This window comes from Salvelinus fontinalis, chromosome 9 (genome assembly GCF_029448725.1).
Source record: "Salvelinus fontinalis isolate EN_2023a chromosome 9, ASM2944872v1, whole genome shotgun sequence".
Classification (NCBI taxonomy): Eukaryota; Metazoa; Chordata; class Actinopteri; order Salmoniformes; family Salmonidae; genus Salvelinus; species Salvelinus fontinalis.
Genome location: NC_074673.1, coordinates 52,511,352 through 52,535,104, shown reverse-complemented (window position 1 = coordinate 52,535,104; position 23,753 = coordinate 52,511,352). Strand labels below are relative to the sequence as shown.

Here is a 23,753-nt window from a genome sequence, read left to right as displayed (position 1 = left end):
ATACACATCACCTCATGTGATAGCTTTCAACTAAGGTCAAGTGGCCTTGGTATGACGTGTCTTACCTTGCCTGCCAGGTAGAGCATGTGTGTGTCAGCATCATAGAAAGGGAAGAGCAGCCCAGAGAGCCCATCAATCTCCTCCTCTATGATGGGCATGGACAGGTCCTCCTGGAGAGATAACCTTAGTGAGACACTGCTCTACACACATACACTCTCTCTCTCTCTCTCAAACACACCAAAGCACTTTAACATAGACACTGATATATCACCAATGAGCTCACCTGATCCCACAGTGCCACTTGTCTAGTGTTCCATCGAGAGACTCCGGTGGTCACCAGGCGCTTCATGTTGCCCAGAAACACCACTCTGTTCACCCTGTGGCTCTTACAGTCAGCTTCCTGTTCACATATATGGCAATAGCTCTGGAAAATTATTCAAACTGGCTGTGTTACAACACAGCGTTACACAGTACAGTAGCTACGTCTACAGGTAGGTGTGGAGTGTGTGTGTATATTTGTGTCTAGGTACCCCACAAATGGTGCTGTATATGGAGACAACCCAGGTGTGAACAGGTCACTCTGGCTTTAAAGGCCATGTTGCAAGTTAAATGGGCTAATACAAATAGAACATACACCCCTTGTAGATGACATCACAAAACAAATGAGAAAATAAATACAAGTAAACATATATACACTACCGGTCCAAAGTTTTAGAACACCTACTCATTCAAGAGTTTTTCTTTATTTTTTGCTATTTTCTACATGGTAGAATAATAGTAAAGACATCAACAATATGAAATAACACATATGGAATCATGTAGTAACCAAAAAAGTGTTAAACAAATCAAATATATATTTTACATTTGAGATTCTTCAAAGTAGCCACACTTTGCCTTGATGACAGCTTTGCACACTCTTGGCATTCTCTCAACCAGCTTCACAAGGTAGTCACCTGGAATGCATTTCAATTAACAGGTGTGCCTTCTTAAAAGTTAATTTGTGGAATTTCCTTCCTTAATGTGTTTGAGTCAATCAGTTGTGTTGTGGGGGGGGGGGGGCGGGGGTATACAGACGATAGCCCTATTTGGTAAAAGACCAAGTCCATATTATGGCACAAACAGCTCAAATGAGAAAAGAGAAATGACAGTCCATCATTACTTTAAGACATGTAGGTCAGTCAATACGGAAAATGTCAAGAACTTTAAAAGTTTCTTCATGTGCAGTTGCAAAAACCATCAAGCGCGATGTTGAAACTGATTCATAAAGGAATGCAACAGGAATGGATGACCCAGAGTTACCTCTTCTGCAGAGGATAAGTTCAGAGTTAACAGCCTCAGAAATTGCAGCCCAAATAAATGCTTCACAGAGTTCAAGTAACAGACACATCTCAACACTTTGAGGTGTAATGCTCGTCGTTAGGCGAAAGAGAGGAGGACCAAGATGCAGCGTGGTGAGTATTCATTTTAATAGAATACTTGAAAAAACAAAAAACAACAAACAAACGACGACGAAACAGTCCCGTAACGTGAACACAGAAACACAGTAACAGGAACAATCACCCACAATACAAAACAGGCTACCTAAATATGGTTCCCAATCAGAGACAACTAGAAACACCTGCCTCTGATTGAGAACCATATCAGGCCAAACACATAGAAATAGACAAACTAGACATACAACATAGAATGCCCACTCATATCACACCCTGACCAAACAAAACATAGAAACATACAACACAAACTATGGTCAGGGCGTGACAAGAGGAGACTCTGTGAATCAGGCCTTCATGGTCAAATTGCTGCAAAGAAACCCCTACTAAAGGACACCAATAATAAGAAGAGACTTGCTTGTGCCAAGAAACATGAGCAATGGACATTAGACCAGTGGAAATGTGTCCTTTTGTCTGGCGTGCAAATTGGAGATTTTTGGTTGCAACCGCCGTGTCTTGGTGAGACACGATGCGGGTGAACGGATGATCTCTGCATGTGTATTTCCCACTGTAAAGCATGGAGGAGGAGGTGTTATGGTGTGGGGTTGCTTTGCTGGTAGCACTGTGATTTATTTCGAATTCAAGGCACACTTATCCAGCATGGTTAAGTGTAGTGCTATGCGCTGAGAGTCAGGAAGCAAGTTCAGGGAGTGAGTGTTTTAATAAAATAAACATCATCCAAAACAAGAAACACTAACAGCACACAGACATGAAACTGAAACAGAAACAATGACGCTTGGGGAAGGAACCAAAGGGAGTGACATATATAGGGAAGGTAATCAGGGAAGTGATGGAGTCCAGGTGAGTCTGACGATGCACAGGTGCGCATAACGATGGTGACAGGTGTGCGCCATAACGAGCAGCCTGGTGACCTAGAGGCCGGAGAGGGAGCACACGTGACACTACCACAGCATTCTGCTGTGATAAGCCATCCCATCTGGTTTGGGCTTAGTGACCTATCATTTGTTTTTCAACAGGACAATGACCCAACACACTACCAGGCTGTATAAGGGCTATTTGACCAAGAAGGAGAGTGATGGAGTGCTGCATCAGATGACCTGGCCTCCACAATCACCCAACCTCCAACCAAATTGAGTAGGTTTGGGATGAGTCGGACCACAGATTGAAGGAAAAGCTGACAACAAGTGCTCAGCATATGTGGGAACTCCTTCAAGACTGTTGGAAAAGCATTCGAGGTGAAGCTGGTTGAGCGAATGCCAAGAGTGTGCAAAGCTGTCATCAAGGCAAAGGGTGGCTATTTGAAGAATCACAAATATTAAATATATATTTATTTGTTTAACACTATTTTGTTTACTACATGATGTGTTTACTACACATTCCATATGTGTTATTTCATAGTGTTGATGTCGTCACTATTATTCTACAATGTAGAAAATAGTACAAATAAAGAAAAACCCTTGAATGAGTAGATATTCTAAAACTTTTGACCATTAGTGTGTCATGTAATATGTAGCTAAAGTTATGTAATTTAGCTGGAAATGTGGGTATCGCTGCTCGCAGTGGTGTAAACAGATAATCAATGTGGCTCAGCATTCATGTAAAGCCTGGTCAATATTCTATTTCATGTTTTTGTGGTGCGTGTGTAGCCCAGCAGTATATAAGCTATTAGATCTTCAATTTACAATGGCGTACCCAAAAAATAATTGACATATCCAATTGATACATATACCACTATGGATTCATGTTTTTAATTGTTTTAAAGTGAAACATGGCCTTTGTAAAAAAAAAACTGTAATCGCTAGGACCCATTTCTCAATACTTACTGTAGGTCACCTTTTCAAAACTCTGCACACAGTGAGCACAACAGCAGTCTAGGTGTGCTAAACTGTGGATCATATTCCATTGCTTTGGCACAAAATGCATTCAATGACTACATCTATCAAATTTCATGAATTATTTTCTCCCTCAGACACAACCACCACCAAAACTCTATGTACCTACAGGCCAATTTGCACGTTTACATACTCTTTTCATAACTGTTTAACTTAAGTTCAAAACCTAACATAACACAAAATGGAATAAGACAGCAATTTGCTACATTTCTACAGTAATACCGTATTGAAATATATTCCAAATCTAAAAAAAAAGAAATACTATCAAAACAATTAGACCAACCACAGCTGATTCCCATTGTAGCTGAACACCTACCCAGGTGTTAGTCTTTCAATTTCATTACCATCCATACAAAAGGGGACATCTTAGGAATAATGCTGTACTGCAATGTAAACATGGACCCAGCCAGAGATAGAGAAGTGGCTGACAGAGGAAGAAGAGTGGGAGGGAGAGGAGTACGTATGCGTGGTGGAAGAAGACTGAGAGGAAGATCAAGAGCTGTAGTCTCAGATGAGATTAGGGCTACTATAACTGATCATGTAACAAATCATGATCTATCAATGAGAGAGGCTGGTCTGAGAGTGCAGCCAAATCTGCAACGCTCAACAGTGGCATCTATTCTGAGACATTTCCAGCAAAACAACAGGTAAGATGTGCATTCTGCACGATCATCTGACTGAACTGCACATTACAGAAGTAAATTGAGCAAAGCCTCCACACCCACTTGTGTGTAATAGTTTTTTTTATTCCTGCTTAGGACCCAATGGTTACCTCCCACTGGCGGGAGAGGTAGGATTTTCACTGCTGTACAGGAAACTGTCACGTTCCTGACCTGTTTTCTGTTAGTTTGTGTATGTGTTAGCTGGTCAGGACGTGAGTTTGGGTGGGCAGTCTATGTTTTCTGTTTCTATGTTGGTTTAAGGGTGACCTGATATGGCTCTCAATTAGAGGCAGGTGGTTTTCATTTCCTCTGATTGAGAGCCATATTAAGGTAGGTGTTTTCACACTGTTTGTTTGTGGGTGGTTGTCTCCTGTGTCTGTATGTATGTTCGTGCCACACGGGACTGTAGCGTTTGTTTGTAGTCGTGTACCTGTTCGTGCGTTCTTCAAGTTATATGTAAGTTCGTGTCCAGGTCTGTTTTCATCGTTTATTTGTTTTGTAGTTTATCCAAGTATAGTTCGTTTTCTGTCTACGTCGTGTTTGTTGTTTTGTCGTGTCTTAAATAAATCATGTCATCATACCTCGCTGCACATTGGTCTTCAGATCCCTCTCTCCTCTCCTCGTCTGAGGAGGAGGAGGATTTAGAGTATCGTTACAGAAACTGCAATCGTTGATATGGTCATCAGAAATAATGGCATAAAACTCAGAGATTCGGGACAGAGTGTTGGCAGACATTACATTTGTAAATATTCACAATGTAAGCATAACAACTATTTCTAGAGTCCTGAAACATCAATTCAGGATAAAGCAGTTGTACACTGTCTCCTTTGAGAGGAACTCTGAACGAGTCAAGCAACTCAGGAACCAATATGGTATAGCCTAACTCTTATGTTGCCTTGTGGATTTATTTTAGAGAGTCATGGAGATGGAAGCCAGACCAACAACCCACATATTCATCTTTGTGGATGAGGCTGGTTTCAACTTGGCCAAAACACAGTGGCGAGGAAGGAATGTGATTGGGAAAAGAGCCACAGTGGATGTCCCGGGCCAGAGGGGTGCCAACATCACAATGTGTACAGCAATATACTCTGATGGATTGCTGTTACACAAATCGCTAATTGGGCCATACAACACCGAGCATCTTATTTAATTCATGGATGACCTCTATGGAAGGGTTGTGCCAAGTGAGGAAAGTGTTGCAGTGAGGCGAAATCGGACAACGTTTTTAATTGTATGGGACAATGTGGCATTTCACCACCCCCGTGCAGTCAGAGCGGTTTGCAGCCCATCCCAGGATGGTGTCACTTTTCCTCCCACCTTACTCTCCATTCCTCAACCCCATAGAGGAATTATTTTCCTCATGGACCACCATCCACATGATCAAATGTCCCTCCTGGACACAATGAATGCTGGATGCTTGGACATATCTGCAGAAGATTGCCAGGGATGGACCATTAATGCCAAAAGATTATTTCCTATGTATATTTCCCAAGATGACATGTGATGTGGATGGGAACCTGTGGCCAAATGCAGAAGACAGGGTTGACTAGACTTGCTACTGTATCTGTATCGGTGTAAAAACAAATTCTTGTATTTTGGAATCACTCAATGCCAAAAAATGACATAAAACATATTGAAGCATATTGCAAAATGGCTGATTCATTCCTGTAACATATACTGCAGTGAATTCTAAACAGTAGGGAGGTCATTCTTGTGTTGTAAAGACATTTTACAAAAGAAAACATTGTGTAATGCTACCTGTTGTTAGTGTTTTTTAGGTCATTGTTTATTGAGTGACAAAGTGTGCTTGTTTGGTGACAACCTTGCTAGTGTTATGGAAGAATGAGTTGATTTGAGACATGTATGAAGTGTTTTGGTAGTTTTATTGCATTTTATGATGTGAAATGAACTGCTGCGCCAAGCTGAAATTTGGTTAGGAGATCTGTGTGAAGAGTTTTGAAAAAGTTTCCTAAGTATTGAGAAATGGGTCCTCGCGATTGTAAAAAAAACTGTAATATAGCTGGTGTCTCTCTGTCTACATGGGTGAGTGACCCACCTGCAGGACCTTGCCCGAGCGAGGCTCGATCACACGCAGGTGTTTGTCCTTGCAGCTGGTGGCCAGCAGGCTGCCGTCGGTGTTGAAGGACATGCAGAGGACCACGTCTGAGTGACAGTCGATCAACTTCACTGGGCCTCCCACCTCCAGGTTCCAGATCAGGATCTGACAAATGGAGGGACATAAAGAGTGAAAGTTAATGTAAGAGAGACAAAAGTCTGAGGAGATGAGGTGATAGAAGGGGGAGTGAATTTATAGGAATATAGATATATACTGTATATACACTATATATACAAAAGTATGTGGACACCCCTTCAAATTAGTGAATTCATCTATTTCAGCCACAACCGTTCCTGACAGGTGGAGAAAATTGAGCACACAGCCATGCAATCAACATAGTCAAGCATTGGCAGTAAAATGGCCTTACTGAAGAGCTCAGCGACTTTAGGATGCCACCTTTACAACAAGTCAGTTTGTCAAATTTCCACCCTGCTAGAGCTGCCCCCGTCAACTGTAAGCGCTGTTATTGTGAAGTGGAAACGTCTAGGAACAACAACGTCTCAACTGCAAAGTGGTAGGCCACACAAGCTCACAGACCACCAGGTGCTGAAGCGCATAATAATCTTCTGTCCTCGGTTGCAGCACTCACTACCGAGTTCCAAACTGCTTCTGGAAGCAACGTCAGCACAAGAACTGTTTGTCGTGAGCTTCATGAAATGGGTTTCCATCGCCGAGCAGCCATGCACAAGTCTAAGATCACCATGCGCAATGCCAGGCGTCGGCTGGTGGAGTAAAGCACGCCGCCATTGGACTCTGGAGTGATGAATCACGCTTGGCGGATGCCAGGAGAACGCTACCTTCCCGAATGCATAGTGCTAACTGTAAATTTTGGTGGAGGAGGAATAATTTTCTGGGGCTGTTTTTCATGGTTCGAGCTAGGCCCCTTTGTTCCAGTGAAGGGAAATCTTAACGCTATAGCATACAATGACATTCTGTGCTTTCAACTTTGTTGCAACAGTTTGGGGCAGGCCCTTTCCTGTTTAAGCATGGCAATGCCCCCGTGCACAAAGCGAGGTCCATAAAGAAATGGTTTGTCGAGATCGGTTTGGAAGAACTTGACTAGCCTGCACAGAGCCGTGACCTTAATCCCATCAAACACCTTTGACCTTAATCCCATCGAACACCTTTTGGAACGCCGACTGCGAGCCAGGCCTAATCGCCCAACAGTGCCCGACCTCACTAATGCTCTTGTGGCTGAATGAAAGCAAGCCACCGCAGCAATGTTCCGACATCTAGTGGAAGGCCTTCCCAGAAGAGCAGAGGCTGTTATAGCAGCAAAGGGGGGACGAACTCCATATGAATGTCCATGATTTTGGAATGATATGTTTGACAAGCAGGTGTCCACATACCTTTGGTCATGTCGTGTTTAGAGAGAGAGAGAGAGAGATTAAAGAGTGAACAAAGTGAGAGAGAAAGATGGGTAAAGCGAGTGAGGGGAGTGAGAGAATTCAATAAAGAGAGGAAAAGATGGTAAAGAACACTACAGCAATGATTTACTGATACCTTAAAGTCGTAGCCAGCGCTGAAGAGGATGCCACTGCAGGTGGGGTGCCACTCTATGAGACCTACTCGTCGGCTGTGTCCATACAACTCCATAACCGCCTCGGACATGTTCCGCCTCAACCCTCCCTCAGGAATCTCCCATATCCGCACCTATAGGCCACATATACGTAGATAACGGTCATAGACATCGGCATGTCATCGTGGAATGCTCTGCCACCAGAGGTTACTCAGGCAAAAAGGAAGTTTAGCTTTAAACAACAGTTAAATAAGACCTCTCCTCTTTCTAAAGACCTAATTTAACTGTACTGTATATAATATATATAGTACAGTGCGTTCAGAAAGTATTTCCACCCCTTGACTTATTCCACATTTTATTGTGTTACAGCCGATCAGATTTTGTGTCACTTGCCTACATATACCATAACGTCAAAGTGGAATTATGTTTTTAGACATTTTTACTAGTTATAGTAATTAAAAATAAAAAGCTTAAATGTCTGGAGTAAATAAGTATTCAACCTCTTCGTTATGGCAAGCCTAATGAGTTAAGGAGTAAAAATGTGCTTAACAAGTCACATAAGTTGCATGGACTGTGTACAATAATAGTGTTTAACATGATTTTTGAATGACTACCTCATATCTGTACCCTACACATACAATTATCTGTAAGGTCCCTCTGTCGAGCAGTGAATTTCAAACACAGATTCAACCACAAGGGAGTTTTGCCAATGCCTTGCAACAAAAAAAAGACATTACATACCCATTTGAGCATGGTGAAGTTGTTAATTACACTTTGGATGGTGTATCAAAATACCCAGTCATTACAAAGATACAGGCGTCCTTCCAAACTCAGTTGTCGGAGAGGAAGGAAACCGCTCAGGGATTTCAACATGAGGCCGATGGTGACTTTAAAACATTTACAGAATTTAATGCCTGTGATAGGAGAAAACTGAGGATGGATCAACAACATTGTAGTTACTCCACAATACTAACCTACATGACAGAGTGAAAAGAAGGAAGCCTGTACAGAAAAACATGTACACAAAATTGCTTGAAGAATTACAACAACAAAAAACAGTGAAAATATTGTACAATCCAGGTGTGGAAAGTTCTTAGAGACTTACCCAGAAAGACTCACAGCTGTAATCACTGCCAAAGCTGATTCTAACATGTATTGACTCAGGGTTGTGAATAGTTACAGTGGGGCAAAAAGTATTTAGTCAGCCACCAATTGTGCAAGTTCTCCCACTTAAAAAGATGAGAGGCCTGTAATTTTCATCATAGGTACACTTCAACTATGACAGACAAAATGAGAAAAAAAATCCAGAATATCACATTGTAGGATTTTTAATGAATTTATTTGCAAATTATGGTGGAAAATAAGTATTTGGTCACCTACAAACAAGCAAGATTTCTGGCTCTCACAGACCTGTAACTTCTTCTTTAAGAGGCTCCTCTGTCCTCCACTCGTTACCTGTATTAATGGCACCTGTTTGAACTTGTTATCAGTATAAAAGACACCTGTCCACACCTCAAACAGTCACACTCCAAACTCCACTATGGCCAAGACCAAAGATCTGTCAAAGGACACCAGAAACAAAATTGTAGACCTGCACCAGGCTGGGAAGACTGAATCAGCAATAGGTAAACAGCTTGGTTTGAAGAAATCAACTGTGGGAGCAATTATTAGGAAATGGAAGACATACAAGACCACTGATAATCTCCCTCGATCTGGGGCTCCACGCAAGATCTCACCCCGTGGGGTCAAAATGATCACAAGAACGGTGAGCAAAAATCCCAGAACCACACCGGGGGACCTAGTGAATGACCTGCAGAGAACTGGGACCAAAGTAACAAAGCCTACCATCAGTAACACACAACGCCGCCAGGGACTCAAATCCTGCAGTGCCAGACGTGTCCCCCTGCTTAAGCCAGTACATGTCCAGGCCCGTCTGAAGTTTGCTAGAGAGCATTTGGATGATACAGAAGAAGATTGGGAGAATGTCATATAGTCAGATGAAACCAAAATATAACTTTTTGGTAAAAACTCAACTTGTCGTGTTTGGAGGACAAAGAATACTGAGTTGCATCCAAAGAACACCATACCTACTGTGAAGCATGGGGTTGGAAACATCATGCTTTGGGGCTGTTTTTCTGCAAAGAGACCAGGACGACTGATCCGTGTAAAGGAAAGAATGAATGGGGCCATGTATCGTGAGATTGAGTGAAAACCTCCTTCCATCAGCAAGGGCATTGAAGATGAAACATGGCTGGGTCTTTCAGCATGACAATGATCCCAAACACACCGCCCGGGCAACGAAGGAGTGGCTTCGTAAGAAGCATTTCAAGGTCCTGGAGTGGCCTAGCCAGTCTCCAGATCTCAACCCCATAGAAAATCTTTGGAGGGAGTTGAAAGTCCATGTTGCCCAGCAACAGCCCCAAAACATCACTGCTCTAGAGGAGATCTGCATGGAGGAATGGGCCAGAATACCAGCAACAGTGTGTGAAAACCTTGCGAAGACTTACAGAAAACGTTTGACCTCTGTCATTGCCAACAAAGGGTATATAACAAAGTATTGAGATAAACTTTTGTTATTTACCAAATACTTATTTTCCACCATAATTTGCAAATAAATTCATTACAAATCCTACAATGTGATTTTCTGGATTTTTTTTCTCATTTTGTCTGTCATAGCTGAAGTGTACCCATGATGAAAATTTCAGGTCTCTCTCATCTTTTTAAGTGGGAGAACTTGCACAATTGGTGGCTGACTAAATACTTTTTTTGCCCCACTGTATGTTAAAGACAATATCTCAGTATTTAATTTTCAATAAATGTGCCAAGTTTTCACTTTGTCATTATGGGGTATTATGTGTACAAAAAACATATATTTCATCAATTTGAAATAAAACAAAATGTGGAATAAGTCAAGGGGTATAAAGACTTTTCCCTATGCACAGGGATACTCACATGTACACACAGGGAAGCACACACGCACACAGAGACATGCTTGCGTGGTCCCAAATACACACACACAGACGTACACACACATGCGCACACACTCACACCAATGTTTGTTGTTACTCACAGAGCAGTCCTCTGAGCAGGAGGCTATGATGTTGTCGATGAAGGGGTTCCATTTGATGTCCAGCACGCCTCCCTGGTGGCCGCACACTTTGGGTTGGTGAGGGTCGATTCGCCCAGCCTGGAGGAGCACATGGAGGAGAGAAACAGAGACAACACAAAACAGATTCTGTAAATAGCATAAAAGCCTTATCATCCCTCTAAACATGCTGATCAAAATTCAATCCCATACTCAAAGCCTTGTTGAACTCAACGAGTAAGATACCTCAGGGTATGTGTATTCAACCGAATATTGTCTACAAAGAAAAATTACACATAACTGTCTACCACCAACACATAACATGAAATGCATGAACAGGGTTGACACCAATATTGACAACCAGTGGTTACCCCTAATGCCCACTGAGTGGTGCCACTGTACTGTACCATACGCTGCACTGCATGAAAGCCTTTCACATCATCCTGCTTCCCTCAGCATCTCTGAGGTACTGGATCTTAGGGTCAAAAGATGGGTCAATTATAACAAAATAGATGCCTTTTGATTTTGAGTAGATGCCTTTTGATGTGTATAAGGAAAGTGAGCAATAGGGCTATTTTGACAGAAACCACACAAGTTAAGTATATGATTTCCAAAATGGGGATAGAAGGAAATCCAGTTGGAAATACAAAGGAAAGTAGCCTAATTTGTTATTCAAACATGCCTCACAGGCCACAGTGCTATCATTGCTTAATAGAACCCATTGTATCAGTGACATTGTCAGTCTTTGTCTAAAAGTGTCCGATACAACAGTTAGGATAGAAAGAGAACATTGTGAGACAGGAAGGTCACATGACTGAAAAATAGGATTCAAGCTAACTCTGTACCAGTCACACCCTATAGCTTGGCTGTTTACAAGTAGAAGAAGTGACTGATATGGGTTAATCCTATAATAAGTGGGCCTATACAAGCCATATGACCTAGACAGTAGCAGAGGAGCCTGTGGCTTAAGTTGAGGAACCCTTATTCACTATCACTTCTACTAATTGGCTATTAAGAGCAGGATTTTAAAGCTGTAGGCTATCCTCATCATGGCCAACAATTAATCATTGTTTCTCCAATCAAAAACCCCCCTTCCCCGCTCCTTCATGCTTAACATATTGGTTTCTGAGCACATTATTTCCTCTAATAAATATCGCTTTTTACCACTTACACATCTCATTAAAAAAAATGTTATATGTAGGCTAGTGACAATTTTTTTGAAGCCTTGTTTTCAGTCCTAACAAACTGGCATCACTAACATTGTAACGGCTTGTGCTCTCCTCATCCTCGGAAGAGGTGAGGAGAGAAGGATCCTCAGACCAAAACGCAGGCTTAGGGAAATAAGCCATCTTTATTATAAAATATGATGGCAACACGAAACGAAACAAAACACTTTAACAAGCTTACAAAATAACAAAACGACGTTGACGCAACCTGAACATAAACTTACATAACTAAACATAAACTTACGTACAGGAAAACAGACGACATCGAAACGAAACAAACAAACGCTACAGTCCTATGTGGTACGAACATACATACAGACACAGGAGACAATCACCCACAAACAAACAGTGAGAATGCCCTACCTAAATATGACTCTTAATTAGAGGCAAACGCAAACCACCTGCCTCTAATCAAGAGCCATACCAGGCAAACCAAAACCAACATAGAAACAGATAACATAGAATGCCCACCCAACCTCACGTCCTGACCAACTAACACACAAAAACTAACATAAATAGGTCAGGAACGTGACAAACATGAGAATTGAAAAAGTTTATGCACACCACACACCAGTGACAACAGACGTAGCAAAGCCAACTATTGAAACATTCAATGGCAAAGAATTTATATGTAGTGTCAGTGGTAGAAATAACTGAGCACGTTAATTTGGAGTCAAAAAGGACCACGTGCGCACTGTGAGCAATAGATGAGATGGAGGAAGCCGTCATATTTCACAGGTCCTTTTCATCGGTCTCAATCTTATCTTATATACAATAATTTTCTGGGGTTTTGGCCTATGAAATAACTATCCAAGGGAATATTGCTCTTGTCAGAAATTAGGAGATTGTGAAGCCACAGGAAGCTGAGCCGAGGTAAATTTGCAGAACAGGTAGCTAGGAACAATCAAGTGAGCTTTAAAAAATGATCTAGTCCATTAGCTAGCCAAGACATTTGGGTAGCTGAAGGTCTTTTCATCCTAGGCTTTAGCAAGGTTGTTGATCATTTAATGGCTGCAGATGTGAAGAATGCTTCATTAACATGTTCTAACTTGCTGTCATGGAAATTCATACACAGGTACACTGAAAGTCAATCTTAAAATAATGTCCTCTCGTGGTTCGAACACACATAGGACTATTGATTAATTATAATGTCATTATTAGTGTTTACATAGCCCATTTAAATCTCACCCAATGTCTCTAGTCTTTCTAGTGAGGGTGATCAGGCCTCAGGTCAGTCAGCCCTATTAAGTGAGGGTTTGTTTCTTGTACCTCAGACATTAAAGATATTTCAAACATTGCGTGTATTAGGTTTACATTGGGTTTTTCAGTACATTTCTTATCAAAATAATTTACATGTGGGCAACCAAAACTCTGACAACAGATAGTTCAGAAAATGTCATTTTTGTACCTGTCAACGTCGTGTGTATAGGTGGCAGGGAAGTCAGACGCAGGAGAGTAAACGAAGTGTATATGGAGACTTTTAATAAACGTCCATGAAATGCTCCAAACACGAGTAATATACATATATCAAAATAAAATGGGTATAAGGACCCGTCGCACACCTATACACTAATAAAACAACACTTGACATACAACAATCTCTGACAAACACATGAAGGGAAACAGAGGGTTAAATACACAACAGGTAATGAATGGGATTGACAACAGGTGTGTGGAAAGACAAGACAAAACCAATGGAAAATGAAAAATGGATCGATGATGGCTAGAAGACCGGTGAAGTCGACCGCCGAACACCGCCCGGACAAGGAGAGGCAACGACTTCGGCAGAAGTCGTGACATTACCCCCCCCCTGACGCGCGGCTCCAGCCGCGCGTCGACACCGGCCTCGGGGACGACCCGGAGGGCGAGGTGCAGGGCGATCCGGATGGAGGCGGTGGAATTCTTTTAACATGGAAGGATCTAAAACGTCCTCCACCGGAACCCAGCATCTCTCCTCCGGCCCGTACCCCTCCCAGTCCACGAGGTACTGAAGGCCCCTCGCCCGACGTCTCGAATCCAAAATGGAACGAATAGCGTACGCGGGGACCCCCTCGATGTCTAGAGGAGGCGGAGGAACTTCACGCACTTCTGCCTCCTGGAGCGGGCCAGCCACCACCGGCCTGAGGAGAGACACATGGAACGAGGGGTTAATACGGTAATTAGTGGGCAGTTGTAATCTATAACATACCTCGTTCACTCTCCTCAGGACTTTAAACGGCCCCACAAACCGCGGACACAGCTTCCGACAGAGCAGGCGGAGGGGCAGGTTTCGGGTCGAGAGCCAGACCCTGTCCCCTGGTACGAACACCGGGGCCTCACTGCGGCGACGGTCTGCGCCAATTTTCTGGCGCCTTATGGCACGCTGAAGGTGGACGTGGGCTGCCTCCCAAGTTTCCTCAGCGTGCCGAAACCAATTGTCCACCGCAGGAGCTTCGGTCTGACTCTGATGCCAAGGAGCCAGAACCGGCTGATACCCTAATACACATTGAAAAGGGGTAAGGTTAGTGGAGGAGTGACGTAGCGAGTTCTGGGCTATCTGCCCAGGGCACGAACTTCGCCCACTCCCCTGGCCGGTCCTGGCAATAGGACCGCAGAAACCTGCCCACATCCTGGTTAACTCTCTCCACCTGCCCATTACTCTCGGGGTGAAAACCTGAGGTAAGACTAACCGAGATCCCCAGACGTTCCATGAACGCCTTCCAGACCCTTGACGTAAACTGGGGACCCCGATCAGACACTATATCCTCAGGCACCCCATAATGCCGGAAAACATGTGTAAACAGAGCCTCCGCAGTTTGTAAGGCCGTAGGGAGACCGGGCAAAGGGAGAAGACGACAGGACTTAGAGAACCGGCAAGACGGAGCTGCTCTTCCTCCCGGGGAAGGACTGCCCGTTCCATGATCTCGCCATCACGGTTGACAACTCCATTGTGTCCTCCTCCCAGAGTGCTAAGAACCTTGGCGTGATCCTGGACAACACCCTGTCGTTCTCAACTAACATCAAGGCGGTGACCCGTTCCTGTAGGTTCATGCTCTACAACATTCGCAGAGTACGACCCTGCCTCACGCAGGAAGCGGCGCAGGTCCTAATCCAGGCACTTGTCATCTCCCGTCTGGATTACTGCAACTCGCTGTTGGCTGGGCTCCCTGCCTGTGCCATTAAACCCCTACAACTCATCCAGAACGCCGCAGCCCGTCTGGTGTTCAACTTTCCCAAGTTCTCTCACGTCAACCCGCTCCTCCGCTCTCTCCACTGGCTTCCAGTTGAAGCTCGCATCCGCTACAAGACCATGGTGCTTGCCTACGGAGCTGTGAGGGGAACGGCACCTCCGTACCTTCAGGCTCTGATCAGGCCCTACACCCAAACAAGGGCACTGCGTTCATCCACCTCTGGCCTGCTCGCCTCCCTACCTCTGAGGAAGTACAGTTCCCGCTCAGCCCAGTCAAAACTGTTCGCTGCTCTGGCACCCCAATGGTGGAACAAACTCCCTCACGACGCCAGGTCAGCGGAGTCAATCACCACCTTCCGGAGACACCTGAAACCCCACCTCTTTAAGGAATACCTAGGATAGGATAAAGTAATCCTTCTAACCCCCCCTTAAAAGAGTTAGATGCACTATTGTAAAGTGGTTGTTCCACTGGATATCATAAGGTGAATGCACCAATTTGTAAGTCGCTCTGGATAAGAGCGTCTGCTAAATGACTTAAATGTAAATGTAAATGTAGAACCGATCCACAACGACCAGGATCGTGGTGTAACCCTGTGAAGGTGGAAGATCAGTCACAAAATCCACTGACAGGTGCGACCACGGCCGTTGAGGAACGGGTAAAGGTAAAAGCTTACCTCTAGGCAGGTGTCTAGGAGCCTTGCACTGGGCGCACACCGAACAGGAGGAAACATAAATCCTCACGTCCTTAGCTAAAGTGGGCCACCAGTACCTCCCATCAAGACAGCGCATCGTCCGACCTATCCCAGGATGACCAGAGGGTGATGTGTGAGCCCAATAGATCAATCGGTCGCGGACAGCAGACGGAACGTACAGACGACCAGCTGGACACTCAGGAGGAGAGGGCTCTGCACGTGACGCCCGCTCAATGTCCGCGTCCAGCTCCCACACTACTGGCGCCACCAAACACGACTCTGGGAGTATGGGAGTGGGATCCATGGGTCGCTCCTCTGTGTCATACAGCCGAGACAATGCGTCTGCCTTGACGTTCTGGGAGCCTGGTCTGTAAGTAAGCGTAAACACAAAACGAGTGAAAAACATGGCCCACCTTGCCTGGCGAGGATTTAGTCTCTTCGCCTGCCGGATGTACTCCAGATTGCGGTGGTCAGTCCAGATGAGAAAAGGGTGATTAGCCCCCTCAAGCCAATGCCTCCACACCTTCAAGGCTTTTACGAAAGCTAACAGCTCTCGGTCCCCCACATCATAGTTACGCTCCGCCGGGCTGAGCTTCTTCGAAAAGAAAGCACAGGGGCGAAGCTTCGGTGGCACACCCGAACGCTGAGAGAGCACTGCTCCTATCCCAGCTTCGGATGCGTCCACCTCTACTATGAATGGCAAAGAGGGATCCGGATGAGCCAACACAGGCGCCGAGGTAAACAGAGCCTTCAGTTTACCAAAAGCCCTATTCGCCTCGGCCGACCACTGCAAGCGCACCGGTCCCCCCTTTAGCAGTGAGGTAATGGGAGCTGCAACCTGACCAAAACCTCGGATAAATCTCCGGTAGTAATTGGCAAACCCTAAAAAACGCTGCACCTCCTTTACCGTGGTTGGAGTCGGCCAATTACGCACGGCTGTAATGCGGTCGCTCTCCATCTCCACTTCTGAAGTGGAAATCTGATGCCCTAGGAAGGAGATGGATTGTTGGAAGAACAAGCATTTCTCAGCCTTGACATATAAATCATGCTCCAACAGGCGACCAAGCACCCTGCGCACCAAGGACACATGCTCAGCACGTGTAGCAGAGTATATCAAAATATCATCGATATACACCACTACACCCTGCCCGTTCAGGTCCCTGAAGATCTCATCTACAAACGATTGGAAGACTGATGGAGCATTCATCAACCCATATGGCATGACCAGGTACTCATAATGACCTGAGGTGGTGCTAAATGCCGTCTTCCACTCATCACCCCTCCTAATACGCACCAGATTGTACGCACTCCTGAGATCCAATTTTGTGAAGAAGCGGGCCCCGCGCATTGACTCCATTACTGTATTGATCAAAGGTAGCGGGTAACTATATTTTACCGTGATTTTATTAAGGTCTCGATAATCAATGCACGGGCGTAAACCCCCATCCTTCTTCTTCACAAAAAAGAAACTCTAAGAGGCGGGTGAAATGGATGGCTGAATGAACCCCTGACGCAGGGATTCAGAGATATAATTATCCATAGCCACTGTCTCCGCTTGCGACAGAGGATACACGTGACTCCTGGGATATGCAGCGTCTACCAGGAGATCTATCGCACAATCCCCCTGTCGATGGGGTGGTAATTGAGTCGCCTTCTTTTTACAGATGCCAAATTTTATGCCAAATCGGCATATTCTGGGGGAATGCGCACGGTGGAAACCTGGTCTGGACTTTCCACCGTAGTAGCACCAACGGAAACCCCTACACACCTACCTGAGCACTCTCGCGACCACCCCGTGAGAGCCCTCTGTGGCCAAGAAACAGTGGGGTTATGAGTAGTTAACCAGGGTAGGCCTAACACCACAGAATACGCAGGGGAATCAATAAGGAAAAGACTAATTTTCTCCTTGTGACCCCCCTGCGTTATCATAGACAAAGGTGCGGTGACCTCCCTGATAAACCCTGACCCTATTGGTCGACTGTCTAAGGCATGAATAGGGAAAGGCATATCCACAGAAACAACAGGAATCCCTAAACTATGAGCAAAATTTTTATTAATGAAATTCCCAGCCGCGCCTGAATCTACTAGCGCCTTATACTGGGAATGCAGGGAAAAATCCGGAAAGGTGACAGAGACAAACATAAGTGCAGCAGAGGGCTCTGGATGAGTATGGTGCCTACTCACCTGGGGTGATGCCAGAGTGCCCTGCCTGCCTTCTCTATTCCCAGAGGAACCAACCCGGCACCGATCAGCAGTGTGATCTCTGCGATCATAGATGGTGCTCGAGCGGGTACCCCCTCCGGTCTCCCTGCGCACCATCCCTCCCAATTCCATAGGTTCGGGAGAGAGAGTGCGGGAGGATGGAACAACCAGACCCCGATCTAGACGTCCCCGAGTAGCCAGCATGTTGTCCAGCCTGATGGACATATCCACCAGCTGGTCGAAGTTGAGGGTGGTGTCTCTACAGGCCAGCTCCCGACGGACGTCCTCGCGTAGACTACAACGGTAGTGGTCGATCAGGGCCCTGTCGCTCCATCCAGCGCCGGCAGCCAAAGTCCTAAACTCCAAAGCGAACTCCTGAGTACTCCTCGTCCCCTGCCTCAGATGATAGAGGAGCTCACCTGCTGCTCTGCCTTCGGATGGGTGGTCGAATACCTTCCGGAAATGGCAGATGAGCTCCTCAAAATGGTCCAACGCCTTATCCTCTCCACACACAGCGTTGGCCCACTCCAGGGCTTTCCCGGTAAGGCATGAGACGAGGGCGGAGCTTTTCTCACGGTCTGATGGTACTGGAGAGACCGTGGCCAGATACAAGTTCAGTTTTAGGAGAAAACCCTGGCAGCTGGCAGTATCTCCATTGTATCCCGTGGGTAGGGATAACTGGATCCTGTTCTGTTCCGGAGGAGAAAAAACGTTCAAAGGAATTCCAGGTGGTGGTGGAGGTACTGGAAAAGCTCCCTGTCTCTCCCAGCGGTCCATACTCTGGACAATGCGATCCATGGCAGCGCACAGACTGTCAATCTCCTCCGCTTGTTTCAGGACGCGTTCCTCAACCTCCATTAGCGAAGTGCCTCCTCCTGCTGACTTCATTTTTTAGGGTCAGAGATTCTGTCAACGTCGTGTGTATAGGTGGCAGGGAAGTCAGACGCAGGAGAGTAAACGAAGTGTATATGGAGACTTTTAATAAACGTCCATGAAATGCTCCAAACACGAGTAATATACATATATCAAAATAAAATGGGTATAAGGACCCGTCGCACACCTATACACTAATAAAACAACACTTGACATACAACAATCTCTGACAAACACATGAAGGGAAACAGAGGGTTAAATACACAACAGGTAATGAATGGGATTGACAACAGGTGTGTGGAAAGACAAGACAAAACCAATGGAAAATGAAAAATGGATCGATGATGGCTAGAAGACCGGTGAAGTCGACCGCCGAACACCGCCCGGACAAGGAGAGGCAACGACTTCGGCAGAAGTCGTGACAGTACCCTTTAAGTTGTATCCTTTCTAACCCGTGAAAACCCCACTAAAACAAAAGTAAAAAGACCCCACACAATAAATCAAAGAGTATTAACGACTAACAGATATTCATTAACCGGTGGGTTGTGTGTGGGTGCTGGCGTGTGTGTGGTAAAAATCGTAGGGTAAACAACGTTCTGCTTCCCCCCTATTGCAAGGTTTATTACAAGACAAACATGATAACTTTCTCCATATTAGAAGGCATTGTTTTCATTTTAGTATACATTCAAAAAGTTCTCTATATTTTTATTACCTATCTCTGTTGGATATTCAATTTCTGCTTCAATATTTATTAAAAGTCTATTATTTTAAGATTAATATGTAATGTTTTGAAGGGATCAATATGTATTAGCTGGGTTGGCACTGTCTGTCAGTCCCCTATAGATGGGGCGCTCGGTCCATAATAAGTCTGGCACCTGAGACAGCTTATACAGGGAAACAGATGCATTTTCCATTTTGCCTACTCACGAATAGAACGTCATCATTTGGGATATCAACTATCGGGAGTACAATACAGTGTAGCCTTAAGTTTAATTAACAGAAAATCATTGGTTCTATTTAACAGGGTATGGGGTTTACTTCAAAATGTATTACCAGGGTGGAGGAAATCTCATCAGCGTTTATAGCTTTATTGGTTAGGGGTAAGTCAAGTCCCGTACAATGCTTTAACCTTATCTTTATCAAATGATCAATAAAGGGACCAGGTGTATATTATTATAATGTTTTCTATTGTTACTTCATCAGATCTCTAGTAACCCATTATACTCAATATTATTTTACTTTATCTCTGGTAACTCATTATCCATTTTTGTGTTACATCACAAATTCCTCCCCTACACCAGTGTTCTATTTATACAGGGGTTTGAATATTCACTCTAGTGTTCTATTTAACAGACTATTCAGGAATAGTACTTTCTCCTTTCATATCTCCACATACATGATGACATTATACCATAAAACTCCACCTATGAGTCATGCTATCCTTATGTAATCTAAAGTCATGTTACCCTCAGAGACATGTTATCCTCGCTACTAATGAGACGTGCAATCATGGTATCCTCTAATGAGACATGTTATCGTGTTATCCTCATTACTAATCGAGACATGTTATCATCTGATATTTGTTACTCGAATGAGATTTCTGAGACATGTTATCATCTACCTGTAGATCAAATGGGTGGTGGTGGACAGAACCCTAGATAACGTTACAGATACAAAATAACTTGAGCTAGTCTTCTGACAGCTCTAATTCACTCAGTAATTTATAGCTAAATTTCAATCTCTTATTATCCAATTTTCAATCAGCTTATTATCCATATTTCAATGTTGTTATCCAAATTTCAATTAGTTTAATATCCACCTTTCAACAGGCCATGACCCAACGCACCACCAGGTTGTGTAAGGGCTATTTGACCAATAAGGAGAGTGATGGAGTGCTGCATCAGATGACCTGGCCTCCACAATACCCCAACTTCAACCAAATGGTTTGGGATGAGTCGGACCGCAGAGTGAAGGAAAAACAGGCAACAAGTGCTCAGCATATGTGAGAACTCCTTCAAGACTATTGGAAAAGCATTCCAGGTGAAGCTGGTTCAGAGAATGCCAAGGGTGCGCAAAGCTGTCATCAAGGCTAAGAGTGGATATTTGAAGAATCTCAAATATAAATTATATTTTGATTAGTTTCAAACTTTTTTGGTTACTACATGATTCCATATGTTATTTCATAGTTTTGATGTCTTCACTATTATTCTACAATGTAGAGAATAGTAGCAATTAAGATGTTCTAAAACTTTTGACCATTAATGTACACAAAGCGAACGTTTTAGTTCATAATTATCAGCTAGACATGTGAATGGTAATATAATCTAGCTGGATGATTTTGCAAATATGGGAATTTTTGTGTCTCAGGGTTAGATTTTTGAGATGAAATGTTTACTTGGATGTTTTACCCGCACACTAAAAGACTAAAATACCCTAAAATTTTATTTTCGAAAGAATTTCATGTCTGGATTTCACTGTTTTGCACTGTTTTTGTCCTGTCTCACACCCAGACTTTTGACCTCACAAAAGTCATGATGCTTTGCAAATAGTCCGGATTGCCATTTGATTAGCTGTTCAGGAGTCTTATGGCTTGGGGTAGAAGCCTCTTGGACCTAGACTTGGTGTTCCGGTACCGCTTGCTGTGTGGTAGCAGAGAGAACAGTTTATGACTAGGGTGGCTGGAGTCTTTGACAATTTTTAGAGCCTTCCTAAAAATTATAGAAAAATAAAGGTAAATATGACTTGAGAAGATAATATTTTTATTGTGTCATTACCAAATAGGCTATAATTTCATCCAATTATGTTAGATTTTTAAAACTATGTTATAATTATGTGTATTTAGGATACACTCTATGCTAGCAGTTCAACTGGAGTTAGCAGGCTAGAATCCCATCTATTTATGACCAAATACTGTAGAAATGTCTTTCCCATCACACGTCAGTACCACCACAAAATGAATTGTGATGGTAAGGACAGAATCTGGTGGTAATGACAACATTTATTAGTTCATACATTTTTACTTACCTTAAGACCAGAAAAAACAGAAAAAAACATTATTTGCTAAATAAGACCATTACATTTTGTATTATGTTAGGATGATTGGGTGATTTTGATGTCTATTTATGTGACTTACTTTGGTTACAGACTTTAATTATAAGTGTTTTATTTTTCTATAAGATGCCCCCTAAATCAACCAAGGACAGGACAAGGACATACACTATATATGCAAAAGTATGTGGACACCCTTCAAATTTGTGGATTCGGCGATTTCAGTAACACCCGTTGCTGAAAGGTGTATAAAATCGAGCACACAGCCATGCAATCTCTATAGACAAACATTGTCAGTAGAATGGCCCGTACTGAAGAACTTCATAGGATGCCACGTCATAGGATGCCACCTTTCCAACAAGTCAGTTCGTCAAATTTATGCCCTACTAGAGCTGCCCTGGTCAACTGTAAGTGCTGTTATGATGCAGTGGAAACGTCTAGGAGCAACAACGTCTCAGCCGCAAAGTGGTAGGCCACACAAGCTCACAGAACTGGACCACTGAGTGCTGAAGCGCGTAAAAATAGTCTGTCTTCAGTTGCAACATTCACTACCGAGTTCCAAACTGCCTGTGGAAGCAACATCAGCACAATAACTGTTCGTCGTGAGCTTCATGAAATGGGTTTCTATGGCCGAAAATCACATCACCCTGGGCAATGCCAAGGATCTGATGGAGTAGCGTAAAGCTAGCCGCCATTGGACTCTGAAGAAATGGAAACACGTTCTCTGGAGTAATGAATTACGTTTCACCATCTTGCAGTCCGACAGACGGATCTGGGTTTGGCAGATGCCATGAGAACGCTACCTGCCCGAATGCATAGTGCCAACTGTAAAGATTGCTAGGCCCCTTAGTTCCGGTGAAGGGAAACCTCAACGCTACAGCATACAATGATATTCTAGATGATTCTGTGCATCCAACTTTGTGGCAACAGTTTGGGGAAGGCCTTTTCCTGTTCCAGCATGACAATTTCCCCGTGCACAAAGTGATGTCCATACAGAAATGGTTTGTCGAGATTGGTGTGGAAGAACTTGACAGAGCCTTGACGTCAACCCCATCAAACACCTTTGGGATGAATTGCAACGCCGACTGCGAGCCAGGCCTAATCGCCCAACATCAGCGCCCGACCTCACTAATGCTCGTGGCTGAATGGAGGCAAGTCCCCACAGCAATGTTTCAACATCTAGTGGAAAGCCTTCCCAGAAGAGTGGAGGCTTTTAAAACAGCAAAAGGGGGGACCGACTCCATATTAATGCCCATTTTGGAATGAGATGTTCGACGAGCAGGTGTCCACATACTTTTGGTCATGTAGTGTATATAAAGAGAATCAAACAAGATCCTTTAAGATACTAGCAGTATCTTAAGAAACAAAAATAAAGATTACTCAAGAGAAAGTAAAGTGGTGAACTGAAATCCATCTCACAACTTTCCCAGTGAGAGAAAAAAAAGTAGGCTAAAGAAAATTAACCGAAGATCAACTATCCAGAAAATTGTGGTTATGGAGTCATACCTGTCAAGGAACACACCACCACAGACACCTGAAGTCTTACACCTACAGAATAATGACCTACCTGCCCTTCAAATGACTCTACATCTATGTGATTGTTTCGGCCCATGCACAGACCGTGATAATGCAACAAAGCACAACCTTCCACTTCCACTTCCACCTGCACAGCACCACAGCCAACTCCTAGCGCAACACAGACATCTCCTAGCGCAACACAGCCATCTCCTAGCGCAACACAGCCATCTCCTAGCGCACCACAGCCATCTCCTAGTGCAACACAGCCATCTCCTAGCGCAACACAGCCATCTCCTAGCG

At 44.0% G+C, this 23,753-nt stretch overlaps 1 protein-coding gene across 3 annotated transcripts in view; it reads right to left on the bottom strand.

The window, feature by feature from the left end:
* The window catches only part of coro2bb (coronin, actin binding protein, 2Bb), a 57,485-nt gene that overhangs the window by 3,650 nt on the left and 30,082 nt on the right, over nt 1–23,753 (bottom strand). For 2 of the 3 annotated variants that reach the window (XM_055934829.1, XM_055934831.1), the window contains 5 exons: nt 10,711–10,827; nt 7,625–7,774; nt 6,062–6,226; nt 284–424; nt 66–170 (listed from right to left, as the gene is read on the bottom strand). In XM_055934829.1, coding sequence (XP_055790804.1) covers nt 66–170; nt 284–424; nt 6,062–6,226; nt 7,625–7,774; nt 10,711–10,827 — 678 coding nt within the window. The remainder of the gene's footprint in view (nt 1–65; nt 171–283; nt 425–6,061; nt 6,227–7,624; nt 7,775–10,710; nt 10,828–23,753) is intronic. The other variant, XM_055934830.1, reaches the window with a different exon arrangement.